The 19113-nt window shown below is 41.2% G+C and overlaps 1 protein-coding gene across 1 annotated transcript; it reads left to right on the top strand.

The window, feature by feature from the left end:
• Window positions 1–13925: 13925 nt before the first annotated feature.
• Window positions 13926–18324, top strand: s1pr3b (sphingosine-1-phosphate receptor 3b). Its single transcript, XM_085279805.1, has 2 exons — window positions 13926–14137; window positions 14547–18324. The coding sequence occupies exon 2, from the start codon at window positions 14619–14621 to the stop codon at window positions 15744–15746; it is 1128 nt and encodes a 375-aa protein (XP_085135931.1). The 5' UTR covers window positions 13926–14137; window positions 14547–14618; the 3' UTR covers window positions 15747–18324.
• Window positions 18325–19113: the final 789 nt, after the last annotated feature.

Here is a 19113-nt window from a genome sequence, read left to right as displayed (position 1 = left end):
TTGTCTGTACTCCTATTGCTTCGATAGGCAAATTGGTGAGGATGTAGTGCGTGCGTGTGTGTGTGGGGGGGGGGGGGGGGTGGGGGGGGGGGGTGGGGATGCTTTGAGGTGTACCAGGGCCAGTCGCTCAAAGCATTTCATAACTATGGGTGTGAGTGCTACAGGGTGATAGTTGTTCAGGCACGTTGGTGATGAGTGTTTCGGCACTGGCACAATGGAGGTGGTCTTGAAGCATGCTCGTACTACTGCCTGGACAAGCGACAGGTTAAACATGTCTGTAAAGACCCCTGCAAGCTGTTCAGCAAATGCCCGAAGCACACGTACAGGAATGCCATCAGGGCCAGCAGCCTTGCAAGCGTTGATACTGCTCAGTGCGTTATTGACATCTATGATGGTAAGAGTGAGGGTATAGGAGTCATCAGAGGGTAGGGTTTTGGCAGACTTTCATTGTTGTCCTTGTTAAAATGAGTGTAAAACTCATTTAGCTCACTGAGGGAGGACACATTCATGGCTGTCTGTGTGGCATTGCTGGCCTTATAGTCAGAGATGGCCTGAGTGCCCAGCCACGTGTCATGGGTCAGACTTGAAAAGGGTTCCTCCACCTTCAGCTTGTAGCTGTGCTTGGCCATCTTGATGCCCCTCTTCAGATCTGCCCTGGACGTACTGTAGGCCTGAACACCAACTGATCTGAAGGCATAAGGGGGCCTTTAGTAGAAGCCATACTTTCTTGTTCATCCATGTTTTCTGATTGGGTACATTGTAATCTGCTTTTCTGTGGTAACATTGTCAATTGTGGTGTTGATGTATTCCAGTACTGAGTATGTGTAAGAGTCGATGTGAATGTGAGAGCCACAGGTGGCCTGAGACGCAAACATGCTCCAGCCCAGTCCGTGTTTTTAAACCAGTCCTGGAGTACAGCATCTACTCCCGCTGGCCACACTTCGATTGTCTTCACTAATGGTTTCATACGGTTGATGAGACTCTTCTACAAGTTATGGAATCATGGTCTTAATTTTTAACAAGATTCCATCTGTAAGGTTTTATCCTTGTGTCGTGCACTGTTGAACCAACACCTCTACAAATGGTCTTTAGCCACAGGAGCCAAGGTTTTGGCACTGCCTTCATAGCTTTGAGCCATCCACACAAAATGCAGATTGCATACTCATTGTGATTACAGTAACATCTGTTAGATTTCATGCAATTTGCAATAAACGATCTCCCACAGGCATTGTAAATTATTTGCGTGACTCGTTTAAACATCCTCCTCTTGAAAGGGAAACTCTTACAAAATACACATGTTACACAGCCAGCTACAAAAATACTCCTGCTCGCAACTTTCAGTAACAAAACTGACACTGTGACTCTTTAGTAAATACAGCAGCGGACATCAGTAAATCTGGTCTTAAATGTTCATTCTTCCCTAAAATTCTTCCTCAAAATTCCAACAGCGGAGTTGTGGTGAATTGAGGAGTGTGTCCATCTTCTGCAAATTGTAGTTTCAACACGGTGGACGCATAGATTAATATTGTTAAGGACACTGATCAAGATTGTTTGGATTCTCAGCCCACCACCTTCCCCCTTCCCTAAGTCTAAGTTATCAATTCTCCTGCTCACTTTTCCTCAAACTCAATGATATTTTCAACCTCAGGTAGGAAAGGTGAGTAAGAGAATAGTAAGAAGAAAAAGGAAACGGAGGAGGAGGAGTGAAAATGTGAGAGATACAATAACATCTGTGATGTGTAATAACTATATTTACACTTAATGCAATGACATTTTGTCATAACTACTGCTAAACAGGCAACATTTGACAAATTTTACAGCACAGACATCATATAAATAAATTTTAGCGATTACGCTGTTCTGTGTAACATGCTTTCCTCTGTAACACATCTAAATTACTGCATTGGCTGCATCTTGACAGTTTGCCAGTTTGTGGTTTAACTGAATTTCTTCTGACTTTAACTTCAAACGTGGTTTCACAGCAGTGTTGCACAGATGGATTTCTCTGTCAGCACAGACTTAAAAAGTGCTAACTTCAAAGATACAGACAGATTACAGATATCTATTCATTATTTTTGATATCTCTTTCTAAACAGAGCGGCGTAATAAGAAAAGGAACAGGTCACAAATGTGGCAGCTGTAAATATATGAATAAAATGCATGCTTCACAGAGCTGTTAGGAGGAGCTATTATGAACTTTCTGGTTAATGTAATAGCCATCCATTTAGCAATAAGTCAGGTGATGAACAAAGACTGTTAGAGAGTGTGGTATTGATGTCCAAGTACTGAAGACCTAATGGACCTGAGAGAGGAAAGCACTGCTCAGCCTTGTGATAAATGGACTCCTGCACACGCTCACATTAACTGTCTGGACGACCAGTGCAACTGCATTCAACAAAGTAAAAAAAAAAAAAAAAGCTTTTGCTCACTACCTAATGCAGCTGAAGAATGGCAGCCTGACTAACAACTTATCAGGGCCAAAATAAAGTCTCAACGTGAGGTAAGGACAAAAAATTAATAGCTGAGGCTTCACAGCACTAAAAAAGCAGCCTTAAATGTCTACTCTGAGAAAAATGTCTCAGAGTTATACTTAGACCTAACTAAGCAAAACCGTGAGACATTTCCGTTCTCTTCAAGTTGTGAAAGCTTGTATATTACTACACTCATGGCACAGAATATATTTTTAGAAGAAACACCATTACCCTTTAGGTTCTAATAACTCAAGATAATAGAAAACAAATGATGTCCTTGATAGAGTCTGGGTTTTTTCAGGATATTTGAAACTGAACTGAAGCTGGCTTTGTTCAGATGTTAATTTGCAGTCGGTAAATACGTGATTATCAGTAATGGGAATAACGCCATTACTAACGGCGTTAGTAACGGTGTTACTTTTTTCAGTAACGAGTAATCTAACTAATTACTATTTCTATCGTTACAACGCCGTTACCTTTACTAACAAGAAAACGCGGTCCGTTACTATTTTTTAACAAACAGACAGTTGAAGCTGTCTTCAGCTTACCGCATCTTATATCAGTTGCATGGAAGTAGCTGTAAGTAATCTGGACGCTACAGCTTTAAGCCGCTGCGCGCGCTCCCACAAGCAACAATCACTTTCTCCCCGACGATCACTTTTTCCCACAACACCTGAAGCTAAGGGAGCAAAACAATCGCATGAGTGCTGCTGTTTGACTGAGGAAGAATAAAGTAGTCGTGGTAAGCTAATCACATGACCACTTCAAGGTGACAAAGCAATAATGTGATATATACCAGTTTTTAAATTGTGCTGAGAGGCCACGTAAAACCAGAGTCATGATAAACAATATATACATGGTGTTTATTCCTGAATGCTTTCGTCACGTTTACTGTCTAAGGACAGTGCTAGCAAGCACTCTCCAATCAAAAATGATATGGCACCAAGACATTTGATTGTTTAGGAAGAGGGGGAAGTTTTAGGAGTGACGGCGAGAGACAGAGAGAAAGAAAGACAGCAGAAAAAGAAAGAGAGCAAAATTTGAGATGTGAGAGATTTGTGATGTTTAGCGTATTTGGGGTGTGTAGTTAGTGTGTAGTGTTGTGGATAGTTTTGTGTTGTGTGTCAGAACAATGAGGCGACTGCTGTCTCCAGGTAAAAAACAGGAGGAGTGATACACCTGCTGTCAGACCTGCAGGTATCAGGCTGTGATGTTCTCCTTTATAGTGGACAGAAATTATTTTTTTGGAGTGGCACAAATAGTTTGTGTGGCATCTTATTTAATGGAGAACACCTGATGGTTATGTAAATAGTTATTTAAAAAAAAGAGGGTAAAAGGTAAATGGGTGCAAATAACTTTGTTGTTTGCAAAACTTGTGCATAGGATTTTAAAATTGACAATTTATATTTGCATTTAAAGTTATAAAATATGATTCAATAAACATGTATATTGAATCATATATAACTTTTTCTACTATGTTTTTTGTCTGATTTTAGATCAATTGTGTTAATACATTATGTCAAAATGAAAAATGAAATTTCCCCTTGTGGGACTAATAAAGGTATATCAATATCAATATCAATATCAAAACATAACTGTAAATTCAGACACGTGAGGTTGTGCTGAAAAAAAATGATACCAAACAAGGCAAAGTAAACAGTTTTTAAAGGTGAAATATAGAGGTCAAATCAAAAGTAGTTAAAAATGGCCAATTATACCCTGGACCCCAGAGGATTAAACATTTTTTTAAAGTAACGCAATAGTTACTTTTCAAGTAATTAATTACTTTTAGAATCTTGTACTCAGTTACTTTTTTGAAGAAGTAACTAGTAACTATAATTAATTACTTTTTCAAAGTAACTTGTCCAACACTGGTGATTATTCATTTGTGAATACAAGTTCATCAAACCAAGTTTTCTGAGCATTTCATTAGTCATTCACTTTGCTCTGCAGTCGAACCTTAGCTATTGGCCCAGCACCCAGGTAAACATTCAAATCTGTATCCTAACTATCAAAAGGGGTGTTACAGATAATTGGCGAGCCAGCCACAAGCAAGGGGCAGACTTGCAGATGTTCTGCTTTCATTTTTTATCATTTTGGGTGAAATTCTTATCTTTTATCGTCATACCAGTAATTTATTAAATTGGTGACATGGAAGTAGTGACATGTGAGCTAGTAAAAATCCCCAACTCTTTTATGATTGGAGGGTTAACCTGGACTGAGGTGGACAATGAATCCAGAGCTATTTAGACAGTCATGGTCCTGTGTATAGATGAATCAAACTCAGAGTTCCATAACAATGCAATTGTTGAGTTCACTTTTGGTACTGCATTGCAAACACTTGCTCCCTTGTTGCCATTTGACCACAAAAGCCCCACACGGCCTGATGTGACTTTCCACGTACGTGCACTTGCTAGGTCATATACACCTGCGGTTAGCCACAGTGTTACTGAGAGTTAGATATCTGAGTTGCAAACCATTGCTAAGTTAACAGGGAAGTCATTTCAGCTTCTTTTGCCAAGCAGTTTTGTAGAGGCTGCTGGGATAACTCTTTATTAGCAGAGCTCCAGAACAAAAGGTTCAAAACTCTCCTTCCTTCCTTTGCTGAATTACTACTCCTGCTACGTACTGAGGTAGACAAGCATACTAACAAGGCAGTACATAAGAAAAAGCACCTTGGTGCCTCCAGACAACAGCCAACCCCACCCAAACAGCATGTTTGGTCCCAACTCCAAACTGCCTGTGCTTCTCTGAGTCTAAGGCTGCAGCAGAAACCAATGTTCTGAAGAAACAAATCACAGAGTTACCGGCTCAAATTGCTCATTTAATCCCCCAAAAGAAAAGCAGAAGTAAAAGGGCAAACCCAAGTGCAACGGTAACTGTGCAGACAAATCCTGCTCATCAGCAGCCGTTGCCAGTGCCTGTTCCAGAGCATCAGCCACCTCCCAGGCCACGCCCATGGTACTGCTTTCGGTGTGGAGAGGATGGCCACGTAGCCTCGAGATGCAGTAATGAGGCAAACCCCGGGCTGGTAGCAACAAAAAGGAAGCAATTTCAAAGAAAACAGCACGACTTAAATGGTGTGGGTGCACAGAATGGCTCTGTGGACACACACCATTTAAACTGACAGAAACTCCTGTCAACTCCTGTTGCGGGACAGACAGGAGTTGAGTCTAACACTAGTCCCTTTACCTCCAAGCAAAAAGGCAAAAGACAGCCAGAAGGTCAGCCAAGTGGGCTGCCACAGAGTTTGGTTGGAAGCAAATGCACTGCTGAAGTGTGTGTTGCTGAGAAAAGAGTCAACTGGCTTTTCGACTCTGAATCTCAAGTTACAACGATCCTGTTGTCCTTCTATGAGAGCAACCTAAAGGACCAAGAAATTAAATCATTGGATGATTTGTTGGAGGTTGAAGGAGCTAATGGACAGGAAGTTCCATATTTTGGCTATGTGGAAATAGATATCACTTTTCCCAAAGAGTTTGTAGGAGAGGAGATTGAGATTCCTACATCGGCCCTTGCCCAAGAGCAAATCCTTATTGGCACCAACACTCTGGATGTGTTGTACTCAAATGTTGCTGCTCACATTAATGAATTTGGCCTACCTATCCAGAATGGCTACTATGCAGTCCTCAAAGTCTTGGAGCTTAGGCACAGACAACAACCAAATGGCAAACTGGGCGAAGTAAAACTCTCTGGGGAGAAGCCGGAGACGATTCCTGCTGGACAAACTGTTGCATTAGAAGGGGTAGCCCTTGTTGGAAGCTTCTTTAATGAAAAGTGGGCCTTGGTAGCACATCCAACAACCGCTTCCATGCCTGGTGGCCTGTTGATAGCGAATTGTTTAGTCACATTGCCTGCGTGTGAGCACATTGGCTGTGATAGTCAATAATGAAACCGACCGATGTTGCAGACCCAAGCATCAGAGAAATAATCACTCAGTTGCAAAGCGGTGAGGCACCTCCACCTCAAGTGAGAAAAGAGCTCCCTGAGTATGGACTCTTGTTGAGAGAATGGAACCGGCTGGAGCTCAAAAATAAAGTCTTCTTTCGTAAGAGGCAGGGCGTGATGGCAGTGATCATCAACTTGTCCTACCAAGAGAATTGCAAGACATGGTACTTGAACGTGTGCACGACAACATAGGCCATCTTGGTATTGAACGCACCCTTGATCTAATGACAGCTAGATTTTATTGGCCTAAAATGTCCTCAGTGGTTGAAGAAAAGATTAATACTTGTGATCGTTGTGTGAAAAGAAAAACTCCACCAGTGAGAGCAGCCGCAATGGTTTCAATAGAGACCACCAGGCCATTGGAATTAGTCTGCATGGACTTTCTGAGCATACAACCAGATCAAAGTAATACCAAGGACATACTAGTAATAACGGACCATTTTACTAAGCATGCCCTCGCAATACCGACACTGAAACAAAAGGCGAGTACCATGGCTGAGTGTCTTTGGGAACATTTCATATCACATTATGGGTTCCCTGAGAAACTCCATAGTGGTCAGGGCCCCGATTTTGAGTCCCATACCATCAAAGAGTTGTGTGAAATGGCAGGGATCCGGAAGTCGCAGACAACCCCATACCAGCCAAGGGGTAACCCTGTGGAGCGCTTTAACTGAACACTGCCACAGATGTTGGGCACTCTAAATAACAAGGACATGTCTCATTGGAGAGACTATGGTAAGCCTCTTGTGCATCCATACAACTGCACAAAGCATGAAGTCACAGGATTTGCACCTTATGAACTTGTGTTCGGGAGACAACCAAGACCCCCTGTGGATTTAGCTTTCGGGCTTCCTGTTGATGCTCTGCCACTGTCTCATACACAATATGTGCAAGGCCTGACAAACCGCCTGAAAGAGAGTTATGAGCTTTTGAGCAGAAATGCTAAGAAATCTGCCGAGCGCAACAAAAGGTTCGACCAGAGGGTTACTGGGTCTAGCTTTGAACCAGGAGCTCGAGTGCTAATTTGAAATGTGAGACTGAGAGGAAAGCACAAGCTAGCAGACAAATGGGAGGCAGATGTCTACGTGGTTGTGTCATGTGCTAGTGACCTTCCCGTATATATAGTGCCTCCTAAGGCTAGAGATGGTCCTCTGTGCACTTTATACAGGGACCTCCTGTTGCCCTGTGGGTTTCTGTCCGTGAGTGCTCCTGAAACCCCAGCACCACCAGCAGTGCGAAGGCCAAAAACCCATCAAAACCCAGGTTATGTAACAGAGCATTTTGATGATGCCATATCAGACAATAATGAAGTGTATCCTTTAAGTGTGGTACTTTTGTATCCAGCTGCCTCCACCATAATGCCTGAGGTTGATCCCATGTCACCCGACATTGCATTAGAGCAGCGCATTACTGACAGCGTGATCCCTCTTACCAAAGGTGTCGTTCCCGAAGCAGTTTCAGATGAAACTGAGGTGGAAATGCCGATAGAGGCAGGGGAGGAGCCCCCAGCAGCAAGCTCACCTCAGGTCAGCCTTTTTGACCTTGAAGAGCCAGGAAGAACGGGAGGTGATGAAAGTGAATCTTCTCGGAAGGATAGTGAGATTCCAGTACCCCTCATTTCACCTGTTGGGGAATCTCAGCTTCTTGACACTGAAGGTATAAAAAGTGTCCCTGAACCTGGTGACACAGCTAATTTAACCCACATAAAAGCAGTCGCAGAAGTCAAATCTGTATCCCAACTATCAAAATTTCCTCAGATTTTTTAAGGATGCACTTTACACCACGCAGGCAAAGACACACCAAGTTTTGTGCTAATAGCTCTTTGCAAATCACCTTGTCGGTTCAAAAATACTATTTTATGACTGTCAAACTGTGTTAACTTTGGCGTTTTTCATAGACTCAACTAAAGACATTTCAACAAATTATGTGTTTTCATGACAGTCTAAAGATACAATGCAAAATAGTTTCTTTGCTCAGCTTTGCCTGTTATGTGTAGACACACTGACTCATCCCTTGAGTTAGCTGATTTTTATCTTAGGTCAGTGTTAAGTGGCTTAACAAACAAATGATAAAAACAAAAAACAAGCAAAAAACAAACAAAAAAACAAACAAATAACAAACTTTATAGACCTTTAGAAAGCCTGGAGAATTATGGCTTAAGACCATTTAACCCTTTAAAGCTGGTCGGAGCGGGCATGCTCCGTTTTGCGTAACTATTTTTAAATCCCTGTAGAACCGGAACCACGTAAGCTAGCGCAATAATTTTTTTTGCATATGAAACCGGAGGAGTTGTACTTACATCTTAAGCCATCAGCTTGTCCTAAGTCACAGTTTTCTTCCACATATGGCTTTGCAAAAACTGTATAAAAAGCATTTGCAGCAAGAAAAACATAATATTCCAGAAACACGCTTTGCCGATCCAATCAGCTGTTCATAACACTTCCTACGTTGGAATAGACGTCAGTGCGAACTATCACATATCCGCCATTACCTGCTCGAAACTGGAAGTGACGTAATTTCGCAGAAAATGTAGTTTTTTACCTTCGGGGCCTTATAAGCCTATACTAGTGTTTTTAATTCATGTTTGACTTCATGCTTTTCTGAATAGTTTCTGGGATGCTTAGAACTAAAATTACACTGCTGGAAATAGTTTTTGGAAATTAGTTTTGTTTTTGTCTTTTTGCAAATTACCATTATAATATTTATTTTTGTTTTTCCTGCAGGACATAAAAATTGGTGTATCTCAAAAACTATGAAGACACTCAAAATGCATTTCCTGTTGTTGGAAACTATTTTGTGCAACTTTTTTGTATTTACAGTTTTGAGGGATAAACCTCTGAAATTTCTCTAACTAGAAATTTATGTAAAAAACAAAACAAAAAAATTTTCAATTTTTTTGTAGTTTATTGCACTTTTTTGCAATTTATGTAGTTATTATGGACTTAATGCATACATATTATTAAAATTTGGGCTATAACGGTTGTATTGATGTATAACAACTTGAAATGCTCCCAAAAATGGCACTACAGCACATAAAAATATAAAGATAAGCTCTGGCGGACTTGGTTCTATGGTAGGTCTTAAAGGGTTAAAAAAGATCTGGCTCTAGTCTGGCTTCTCGTAAGCAAAATATAAACAAATGAGTAGCATCTCAAGACTTTTTCACAGTAATGAATAGATTAACTAATAACTTACAATAAAAACTGCTGTCAGCACCACAGATGATAGAGCTGATAAAAGAGTGTTAGGGTCAGGTCAGGGTTATGGTTTTTCCTCATTCTAAAAAACGAAAGTAGCACTAGAGAGCTTATAGTGGACATGTGCATTTGCGGACATGTGCATTTGCGGACATGTGCATCGACTAAGCACAATCAATTCTGGAAACAAAAAAACTAAGACATGCTAAAATCAATGCTTCGACACGAGACTTGTAAGAGACACGTATGACGTGGCCACATACTTTTACTTGGGTGTGTGGCGTGCTGAAAAGTGTAAGACCCAAGACAACATTTTTTCTTAAAGGGACAGTATTTTAAAAAAAGGAGATAAAAATATTTGGAATGCAATAAATAGCTTTGCAATAAAGGTTACTTGAAATGAAAACAATAAGATCTGATGAGTCCAGATTTACCTTGATCTAGAGGCATGTGTGCATTAAGTTAAGAAAGCAGGCGGATGATATACCAAAGATTACTGATGCCTGTGTGGCAGTGGTATAATCTGAGTTGCTTCAGTTGGTTGGGTCTAGGTTAACCAATCTTAAGTGCCAAAGGATGAGGTCAGCTGAACTTCTGATTGTAATGAATGACCAAGCTCTTATATCATCAGTAAAAGAGCTTTGAGAAAAATTAACAACTGTGAATGCAACCATGAACGGAAAAGATTCTGGGTATGAATCTGCCAGCTGACTGAGGTCTTTTTGTGTGAAGTTTGTATTGTTTTGCCTTAAATCCCGCCAGGTATTGTGGCTTTCTTACGCTGTCCAAAGTGAATGAATAAATTATTGTTCATCTCTCTGTGTCGGCCCTGTCATGGACAAGTGACCCTATCCAGAGTGTGTACAGGGCCTGTGTATATAGCTGGGTTCCAGCCGCCTTGGGCCTCTGAATTGGGTAAGAAGAAAATGGATGGGGGGACTACTAGACTGATCTGATAATGACATGCTATGGCTTTAGATCATTTACTGACTATTATGTACTGAACTGTAGTTCAGGTATTTTGTTCCTTTATGCATGTTCCTTTATTCACATTTGGAGCAGCTAAAAGCAGAAGATACATGAAAGTGGAAACAATGTGTGTGTCTGAATGAAACAAAACTTCCAGTAACCTTTGCCATGAACCATGTTAATTACCACAGGGTGCTTCCACAGCACTGTGCCTCTGAAAATTGTGAAAATTGTGACTTCTAGGGTTTTGAGGCTTTTATTTTTGCACATTCAGAGTCACTGTATTTTATGCTTGTAAAGTAATGTCAGTCAGTCTGGCACTGGGTAGTATATTGAGGACTCACTGTACTATCACTGAAGTCAGTTCCATTGGCAGAATCTCAAAAATCATAACCATCAGATTACTCTCACAGCTGGAAACAAATGAAATAGAAAATTAAAAGTGCTGCACTTAACAGTTAAAGAAGGTAAGAGCACTAAATATCCCTGCAGCCAAAGGAAATGACAGAACTAAAGACCTATTTCTGTCTGTGTGGCCTTCCTATGTTGGCAGACTAGACTAAACTGTGCCACAGCTGAAATTATGCCCCAGAAACCTCTCCGAGGCCTTGTTCTGTTAAGAGACCGCCATGCCTAGAAATACTGCCGCCACAAACCCACAGGGCAGGAGGGGACTGTCCGCCTCAGATTTGCAGCTCAGACTCACAGGGTGTGTTTTTTTGTCTCAAAATGGTGAGGGTGAAATTAAAGGCAGCGTCTTCATGTAATTGCACATGGATGTGCCCACTGCCCATGAATCTGACCCCAGCTCTTGCACTCTAATGAAAGGTTGAAAGCTTGAACAAGGCAAAACCCTGGCAGAGTGATGGCTACAGGGATTTCAGCCAAATAGATTTTGTAATGTGCCCATGGTACTATAGCAAAGGGCCCTTATCTTTATTCTATCCGGCCATTTTCATGTAACCACTAGTTCTCCTGTTTGAATGAGAGGCTATTATGTTAGCAGTCAGAACAAAGCATTATAATCAATTATGAATGTCTCTGGGATATGTTATCCAAATAGGTATTTGTAAGTGTACTTTCTTTTTGTATAGCATTACTATAGCATGAATAATGGATATCTTTATAGGTTTGGGTCTCGAGTCAAGTTATATTATTAGTTAAATGTTCTATATATCTATAGAGAGCAAGTTGACCTTGTGCAAAGCTATTTAAGAAAAATAGACACATCAAAAATTTGATGCATGCTTTATTATACTGCAGGCCAAAAATATCTAGATATATGTAAAGCAGTACAGGCTGCAACATTAAACTGATGTTATATGGCAAGGTCTCTCTATAAGCGAATAATGTAATAGATATTAATGCACTAAAATAGAGGTTGCTAAGTCAATAACCTTTAGAGTACTTCAACATTGTGCAGCTTTTACCTAAAGAAATTATGTTAATATTGACCGCCATGTCACATAACACTATATACTTTAAAAAGTCCGGGGCCGACTGTAGCTTAGCAGTGGAAAGTTTCCCCGAGGAATGGTCTTACCATCTGTGAGGCCAGCTACTCTGAGGGAAGCAAGGTTATACTGTACAGTACTTTCAAATGATGGGTTGCAGCTTGTAGGTTATACTTAAATAATATGGCATTATAATAGCAGGAAATTGCACATAACACACATGGTGCATTGATGATTTAGGGTAGTTGTAAAACATCAGATCATAAAGAGTGGAAGCTACACACACCACTTGTTAAATTAGTGTCCTGCACACAGAACGATTCAGCCCGGTTTGAACCAAAGACGTCTGCAAAGGAACAATTTAGTGAGGGTGGTCTTGAAAAAGTGAAAAGCCCCCCACTTCCACCCATGCTCCTCTTCTGTAGGCTATGAATACACATAAACATAGACTCACTCTGACCACATATTATGGGTTAGTACTTGCTGATGGTTTCATATTTGGAACTACGTTTATGTAAATGCAGATGTGAGCCCCACATCACTGCAGTTTGCTGAAAAACCCAAGGTTTTTCCGACCATGCTCCCAGTCTGTTAATCCAGCTGCCTTTTACATACACCCACTCCGTGATTGGTCCCAGATTTACTGTGGGTCCGGAGTAACTATTTGGCTTTTTCCCTGAAATTTTCCCCATTGCTGCTGGCACAGTGTGTGACCTGCAGGAAATGACTGAGAATTGTGACTGTAACAATGCTAATGGACCGGTGCCAGACCGCAGCTGTTTATTTAACCACACAAAGCATTCTTCTGGGTTAATAGCCACAGACACTCCAAGATATTGACTATTTAATGATTTGGTCTGAGACACAGTACAGTATGTGCTTGGTTTGGGGGGAAAATTGCAAAAAGCTAGATGTGTGGCACCGTATCAAGCAAAGCAATAAGGTTCCTAGCAGTGGAAGCAGTGACTCAGTTATTCTGGGCTCGAGCTGCGGACTTTTGTTTGAAAATGGAGCTTTGTGTTTTAGTCCTACTTGGTTCACTGTGTTTCGTTACAGTCAGGGAAGTCTTAAGAATCTCCTCAAAGCGCTTTGTCACATCTGTTTTAAGGAGTTATTATCTGTCAGTCTGCCTCTCAGACTCTTTACTGCCAGCCCTGCCCATCCTTCCTGGATGTGAGGTCACAAGAGAATGACCAGAACAAAGGATGGGCAGCAGTCATACACTCTTACAGCACCGCTCTCTCCTTTGGGTCCATGTCAAATAAAAAGTAGTGATTTGCATTCTGTTCACAGGTTTTATCAGTGATTTAATTTCAGTTGTTGTGGCTAGCATTTAGATTTTTCTTTCGATACTTATCATTTATTATTTGTAGTTTAAAAAAAATATTACCAGACTGCTGACTTCCCACTGGGATTCATCATTACCTGAACCAGGTCAGAACCTCCACTCAACCTAAATTTAACCACTCAATTTAAACATTGGACTCACGTGAAATAAGGCATTACAGTCCTATCAGAGTTTTAAGTAGCCCAAAGATATATATTTAACATTTCTGCTCACATTAAGAGTCACTGTTGTTACCTAGTGAGCTAGCAACGCTACCAAAGCTCTTTAAACAAACAAACAAACAAACCCAAAGCACTTTGGTGCGCAGGCAAACGATAAAAACAAGTAGGTTTGCACCTTTGGTTCCACAGTTAATAAAACCCTAAGTAAGTGTTTTGTTGTGAGTGCTATAACGAACATAGCAGAGGACAACGTGTGAGAATGAATCTTTGCATCTCGTGTCCACAAACATACCTCCTGTCGGTGATGCGCTTCTGACCCCCTAGAGCAGCCTCCCTGCGCTCGCAGTCCGGGCTGAAGGAGGGGAGGGAGGGGTGTGACTACCAGCCGACCGTCGACAGCTCCGGAGTTTCCAGAGCTCAGTGAAAAAAAAAGAAAAAAGATGAGGAGCTGCTCTCTTCTGCCGAACAACGAAGAAAGACTTAAAGTTCAACAGAAAAGAAAGGAACTCAGATAATCGACTGCGATGAAATGTGCGTCCAAAAGTGCGGGATTGACTTTAAAAACAAAGCGAACTGCGAGCATCCAGAGGTAAGTTGTTTTAAAGCTGCTGGTTCTTTCTTGGAGATTTAGACAGCTTGAAGCTGCAAAAAAAAAAAACAACCACTCAGTAATTAAACTGGCGCTATTTGCTGAAATCCGTCGATAATTTACACGTGACGACTGTGCCAGAAATATGCTAATTTTATGCATAATTAGGTGTTTTCAAATGAGCGGCTTCGATTTCCAAGACTTCTCTGTTTCAAAGGAGAGGGGGGAAAGCGACATCAGAGTTTATTTCAAGGTGTTTTTTACAATAGCGAGTGTGTTTCTGGTGAATAACCTTTTGTTTCTATAATTAGTGGAATTTAATCAAACAAACCGCACAAGGACAATGATGGCAGCATGATGATCTGTAAATTGGCTGCTCTCTAAAATAACGCTCAATCTACTCCTGCAGTTGAACACAGTGGACACCGCGCTCCCTGCTCGAGTCTGACCTCCAGTGTCGGCTGCTGGTATTCTTTGGACAATGATCAACTCTCAGATCCAGCTCCACTACAACTACACAGGAAAGCTGGCCAACCGACCAAGCATTGGCGCGAGCCCCGGCACTGTGGACACCAAAACCGTAGTTTTCCTCATCGTTTGCAGCTTCATCGTCTTGGAGAACCTCACAGTGCTTGTAGCCATATGGAGGAACCACAGGTTCCACAACCGCATGTACTTCTTCATCGCTAACCTGGCAATGTGCGACCTGCTGGCTGGAGTCGCTTACCTGGTCAACCTGCTCCTGTCTGGAGAGAAGACCCTGCAGCTCTCACCTGCTCTCTGGTTTGTGAGAGAGGGGAGCATGTTTGTAGCACTTGGAGCCTCCATTTTCAGTCTCCTGGCTATTGCTATAGAGAGACACCTTACTATGATCAAAATGAGGCCTTATGATGCGAACAAGAACTACAGGGTATTTCTGCTCATAGGGACCTGCTGGCTGATTGCTATATCTCTTGGAGCTTTGCCTATTCTGGGCTGGAACTGCCTGAATAACCTCCCTGATTGCTCTACAATCCTCCCTCTTTACACCAAGAAATATGTTGCTTTCTGCATCACGGTTTTCATACTTTTGCTCTCAGCCATAGCCATCCTGTATGCCCGCATCTACATCTTGGTCAAGTCCAGTAGCCGAAAGGTGAGCAAGCACAGCAGTTCAGAGCACGCCATGTCCCTACTGCGCACTGTCATCATTGTAGTTGGAGTTTTCATCGCTTGCTGGACTCCCCTCTTTGTCCTGCTCCTGGTGGATGTAGCGTCCGAGCAGAGGTCCCCCATTCTTTACGAAGCCCACTGGTTCATTGGGCTGGCGGTGCTCAACTCCGCGATGAACCCAGTCATCTACACTCTGGCCAGCCGCGAGATGAGGCGAGCTTTCCTGGGTCTGGTTTGCGGCTTTTGCTACAGGGCGAAGGCGTCTGTGAACGGAAACAGACAGTCCCTAGAGCCCAGCCGCAGCAGGAGCAAGTCGTGGAGCAGCCAGAACCAGCAGGGCTCCAGGCAGTCAGAGCCGGAGAGAGGACAGGAGTCAGACAGGGGCCACGGAAAGGTTTCAGTGGTGGCTGGAGCAAGCAGAGGTACTGCTGAGGCTGCGAGTGACAGAGAAGATTAAAAGGAGACAGGAGTAATTTACAATAATACTCTGAGCTTAAGGGTTTGTGCAGTGGTCACAACGGAGAGCATTGTTCCCAAAAAAAGTGTTTCTTTAAATGAAGGGTAGACTTCTGACATTAGCTGCAGGGCAGTGGTTTCTTTTTGCTATATGTTCATCATCTGTAATGTATGGCTCTTTCAAGTCCAGCCTCCAGTGCTCAAGAGTTTGGAGTCACATTGTCCTTTTTTTGTTGTTGGGTTTTTTTTGCTGGATAACAGTCACTTCCACAGATGACTGGTGCTCTTACCCTCAACAGAAAGGACTTTTACCTCTGTAGTTGCAGCTGTGAGCTCCTATGATAAATTAGAAGTGAAAACTTACCCGCAGTTACGAAATAAGTGCAATTATATCACTGCAAAAACCAATGTAATGAAGAATGATTGTAGACTATTATTATTGCAATGGCACACAGCTGAAGGTATTTATTAATCGACGTAGTTTGTATTTACTCAGTAATCCTACGGTATGCTGGGCAGTTACTGTAATCTGCATTGTATAATAACCAAGGCAAGAGTTACTCATTGTGAAGAAACAAACAGGTGCGTTTTTTGTATTATATCAGTAGCATTGTGCTCAAAATGAAAGCGTTCGTGATACAAGGGCTCCATCTGCTGGTCTTACTCAGTACTGCTGCATGTTCTCTATGCAGCTACAGCAGTTCTTTGTGTGCATTTGTTTTGAGCTTTAAAAGCATGACGCTAGAAAGCTGAAGACTGTAAAGAGGCACGTGAATGCAGCATGTGAAATACAAATTGCAGATATTCATGTTAGATAAAAAAAAATCTGCTTTCACTCAGTAAATTAAAATGGAAAACTATTAAATTTACTGTGTAACAATTCATTAGAATCACCTTGTGGCCAAGAGAGTGCAGCTCTGCTTTGTTTATGAAAGGAACTTATAAAGGCTTGGTTCACCAATAAAAGTATTTACTGTGTAATCTAGCCATGCTTTTGATTTTGTTAGTCAAGATTTAGAAGCATGGGTGTCGCTGTAGCTCACCTGGCTGTACAGGTGACTCAGTGCTGAAGGCTGCTGCAAAGGTTCGGCTCTGAGTCTGACCCAGACCATTTTCTGCATGTCCTTACCACAACTCTTTTCCCTGCTTTCCTGTCCACTCCCTGTACTGCACCATCTAATAAAGGCTGAAAATGCAAAAAAAAGAAAAGGAAAAAAAAGATGTAAAATGTTACCGGTATGTTTTAACGATTTCTGGAGGCAATCGAACACACAATGCATATACACTAAGTTGTGTTTTCCGTGGCTCACAACATCTATTTCCTAAAACCAATTTCCAGTCACTGTGGACAATCCACAGACTGCACCTGGAACTTATTTACTCTTGCTTGTCATGGGAACTAATATAAATAGTGCGGACTGTGGATGACCCAGAGTAACACATCTCAAAGTCAAGTATATGTGAATGTGGGTAAATTAAAACCACCTGCGCATTTTAGATAAGAAATCTGTGACTCATGAGCAGAAATATTAATACCCGAAACTATTACAGCAGAGAAACAACAGCGATTCTACACATTCACGGTTTTATTGCCAACAGTCATACAGAATAATGATTAACTAATACAACCAAAAGATTAAATCTGTAAACATCATTTGGACTTGTTGTCTCTATGTTTTTATTTCCTTTTTCCCCCCAGTTTTTTTAAATACCTGTCCCAAAATAGTGAGTTTCTGTGTGATTTCCTCTGACAAAGATTTATATTTAGAATCTCGAAATGATACATTTATAATATATAATAGAGAGGGAAGGAGGGAGGGTGGGAGACAGATAGTGAGAGGGAACAGTAGTCTCAAGCAGCAACACGCAGCAGGGCAAAAACACAACCTCTAGTGAACAGGCATGCCCCATTGAAGATCAGCTATTGCACTTTGAAGGAAGAGAGAAAGGAGAAATTAAAAACAAACATTGTACAAATAAAAGGCACATTTTCATCAACAGAAATCTGGAAAGACGCCATGTTCTTAGTTTTTGTCCCAGTGAGGAGTTTGGTCATTTCTTTAAGTCTCAAAGCTGATCCTCGGCGAGATTCGAGTACGGTTGCTTTTGATATACGCTTTGTTTGTTTGGTATTTTGTGTTCCTACAAATTCAGATTTTAGAAAAAAAGCTTCTTCTTTTTTTTACATTAGCAGAGTGCTTTTAAATCATTTAGCACATTATTCTTTCTTCAGAGTTATTTGATTTGATGAAATTATGTCGCAAAGAAGTGGAGAATGCAAAAGTAAATGACAAAATTCTCTTTGTGTCCTTCTCCATTGGGACACAATGAATCAAACACATTAACCCAAAACAGATGTGGTGGATGTTTTGTTGTTGTTGTTTTTTTTTACATTTTCATAAGGACCCCAGTGCTGTGGGTTGTGAGATGCATGTACTGTACACTCCCTCTTGCAGCAAAACACAGGCACATTATATTACATTGCATCTGTCTTGTCAAACTCATTGAACACATGCTGATTTGGGTTCAACTGAAGTGATCCAGTGCATATCAGATACAATGCCCCATTCATTTGGTATCCATCGGTGTCCTGACATTAGTAAGGATAAAAGCATTAAATAAAAGAAAAAAAAGTCAGTTTCCAGTGCTGCTGTGTACCACTTCTATGGGCTTTTTAAAAACAACATAAATACTAAACTGTCCAGAGGAATGAGAGCATACAGTGGATTGCAAACTGAAAATTAATGGTTAAAAACTGGCTTAAAAGCTGTATTTTCCTTTCAAACGCAGTGTTATCCAAAGCAGATGCAACTGACAGGGGTAACTATCCAACTCTAGGGTGACATCTTGTGGCAAAACTGTTTTTATCATAAGATGTCGACACTGAGAAATCAAAAGCTAACAGTAACTGAAAACGATCGAAAACATTTGGCGTAAACGCAAGACACTCGTCTGACACGCGTGAACTAAGTGACCTAACTTTGTTTTGTGCTATTGGTTTCAGATCCTTCAAATAATAATAGTAATAATAATATTTAAGATTTTAAAGGTTCACAAAAAGCTGAAAATGTGAATCAAAGATGTGAGAATATCCATTGCAAGCCCCAAAACTAATCACCGACTACACACCTAAAATAATTCAGCGAAAAACCAATTCGGAAATAGTTTGAAAAGCATATATTTTTTGTCTTTTTTATTTTTTTACAGTGTCAGCATACATAAGCACCTCTTTCAAATAAAGGGGTATCAAGGTCTACGAACATGGCCACGAGAACGGTTGATTTTAAGTCATGCGACTGCAGTGACACGAGAAACTACTTCATAAAAAACGTTATCGTTAAAGCCATTGACAGCACTGTGAAAGGGTG

Source organism: Mchenga conophoros, linkage group LG7 (genome assembly GCF_057382185.1).
Source record: "Mchenga conophoros isolate Kocher_MC1m ecotype Shallow Benthic linkage group LG7, M_conophoros_male_GT1.1, whole genome shotgun sequence".
Classification (NCBI taxonomy): Eukaryota; Metazoa; Chordata; class Actinopteri; order Cichliformes; family Cichlidae; genus Mchenga; species Mchenga conophoros.
Note: the sequence above shows the minus strand (reverse complement) of the source record. Positions and strands in the feature narration are given on the sequence as shown.

Excerpts from the sequence above, each read along its gene's own strand:
- s1pr3b (XM_085279805.1), top strand. The coding sequence starts at position 14,619 with ATGATCAACTCTCAGATCCAGCTCCACTACAACTACACAGGAAAGCTG.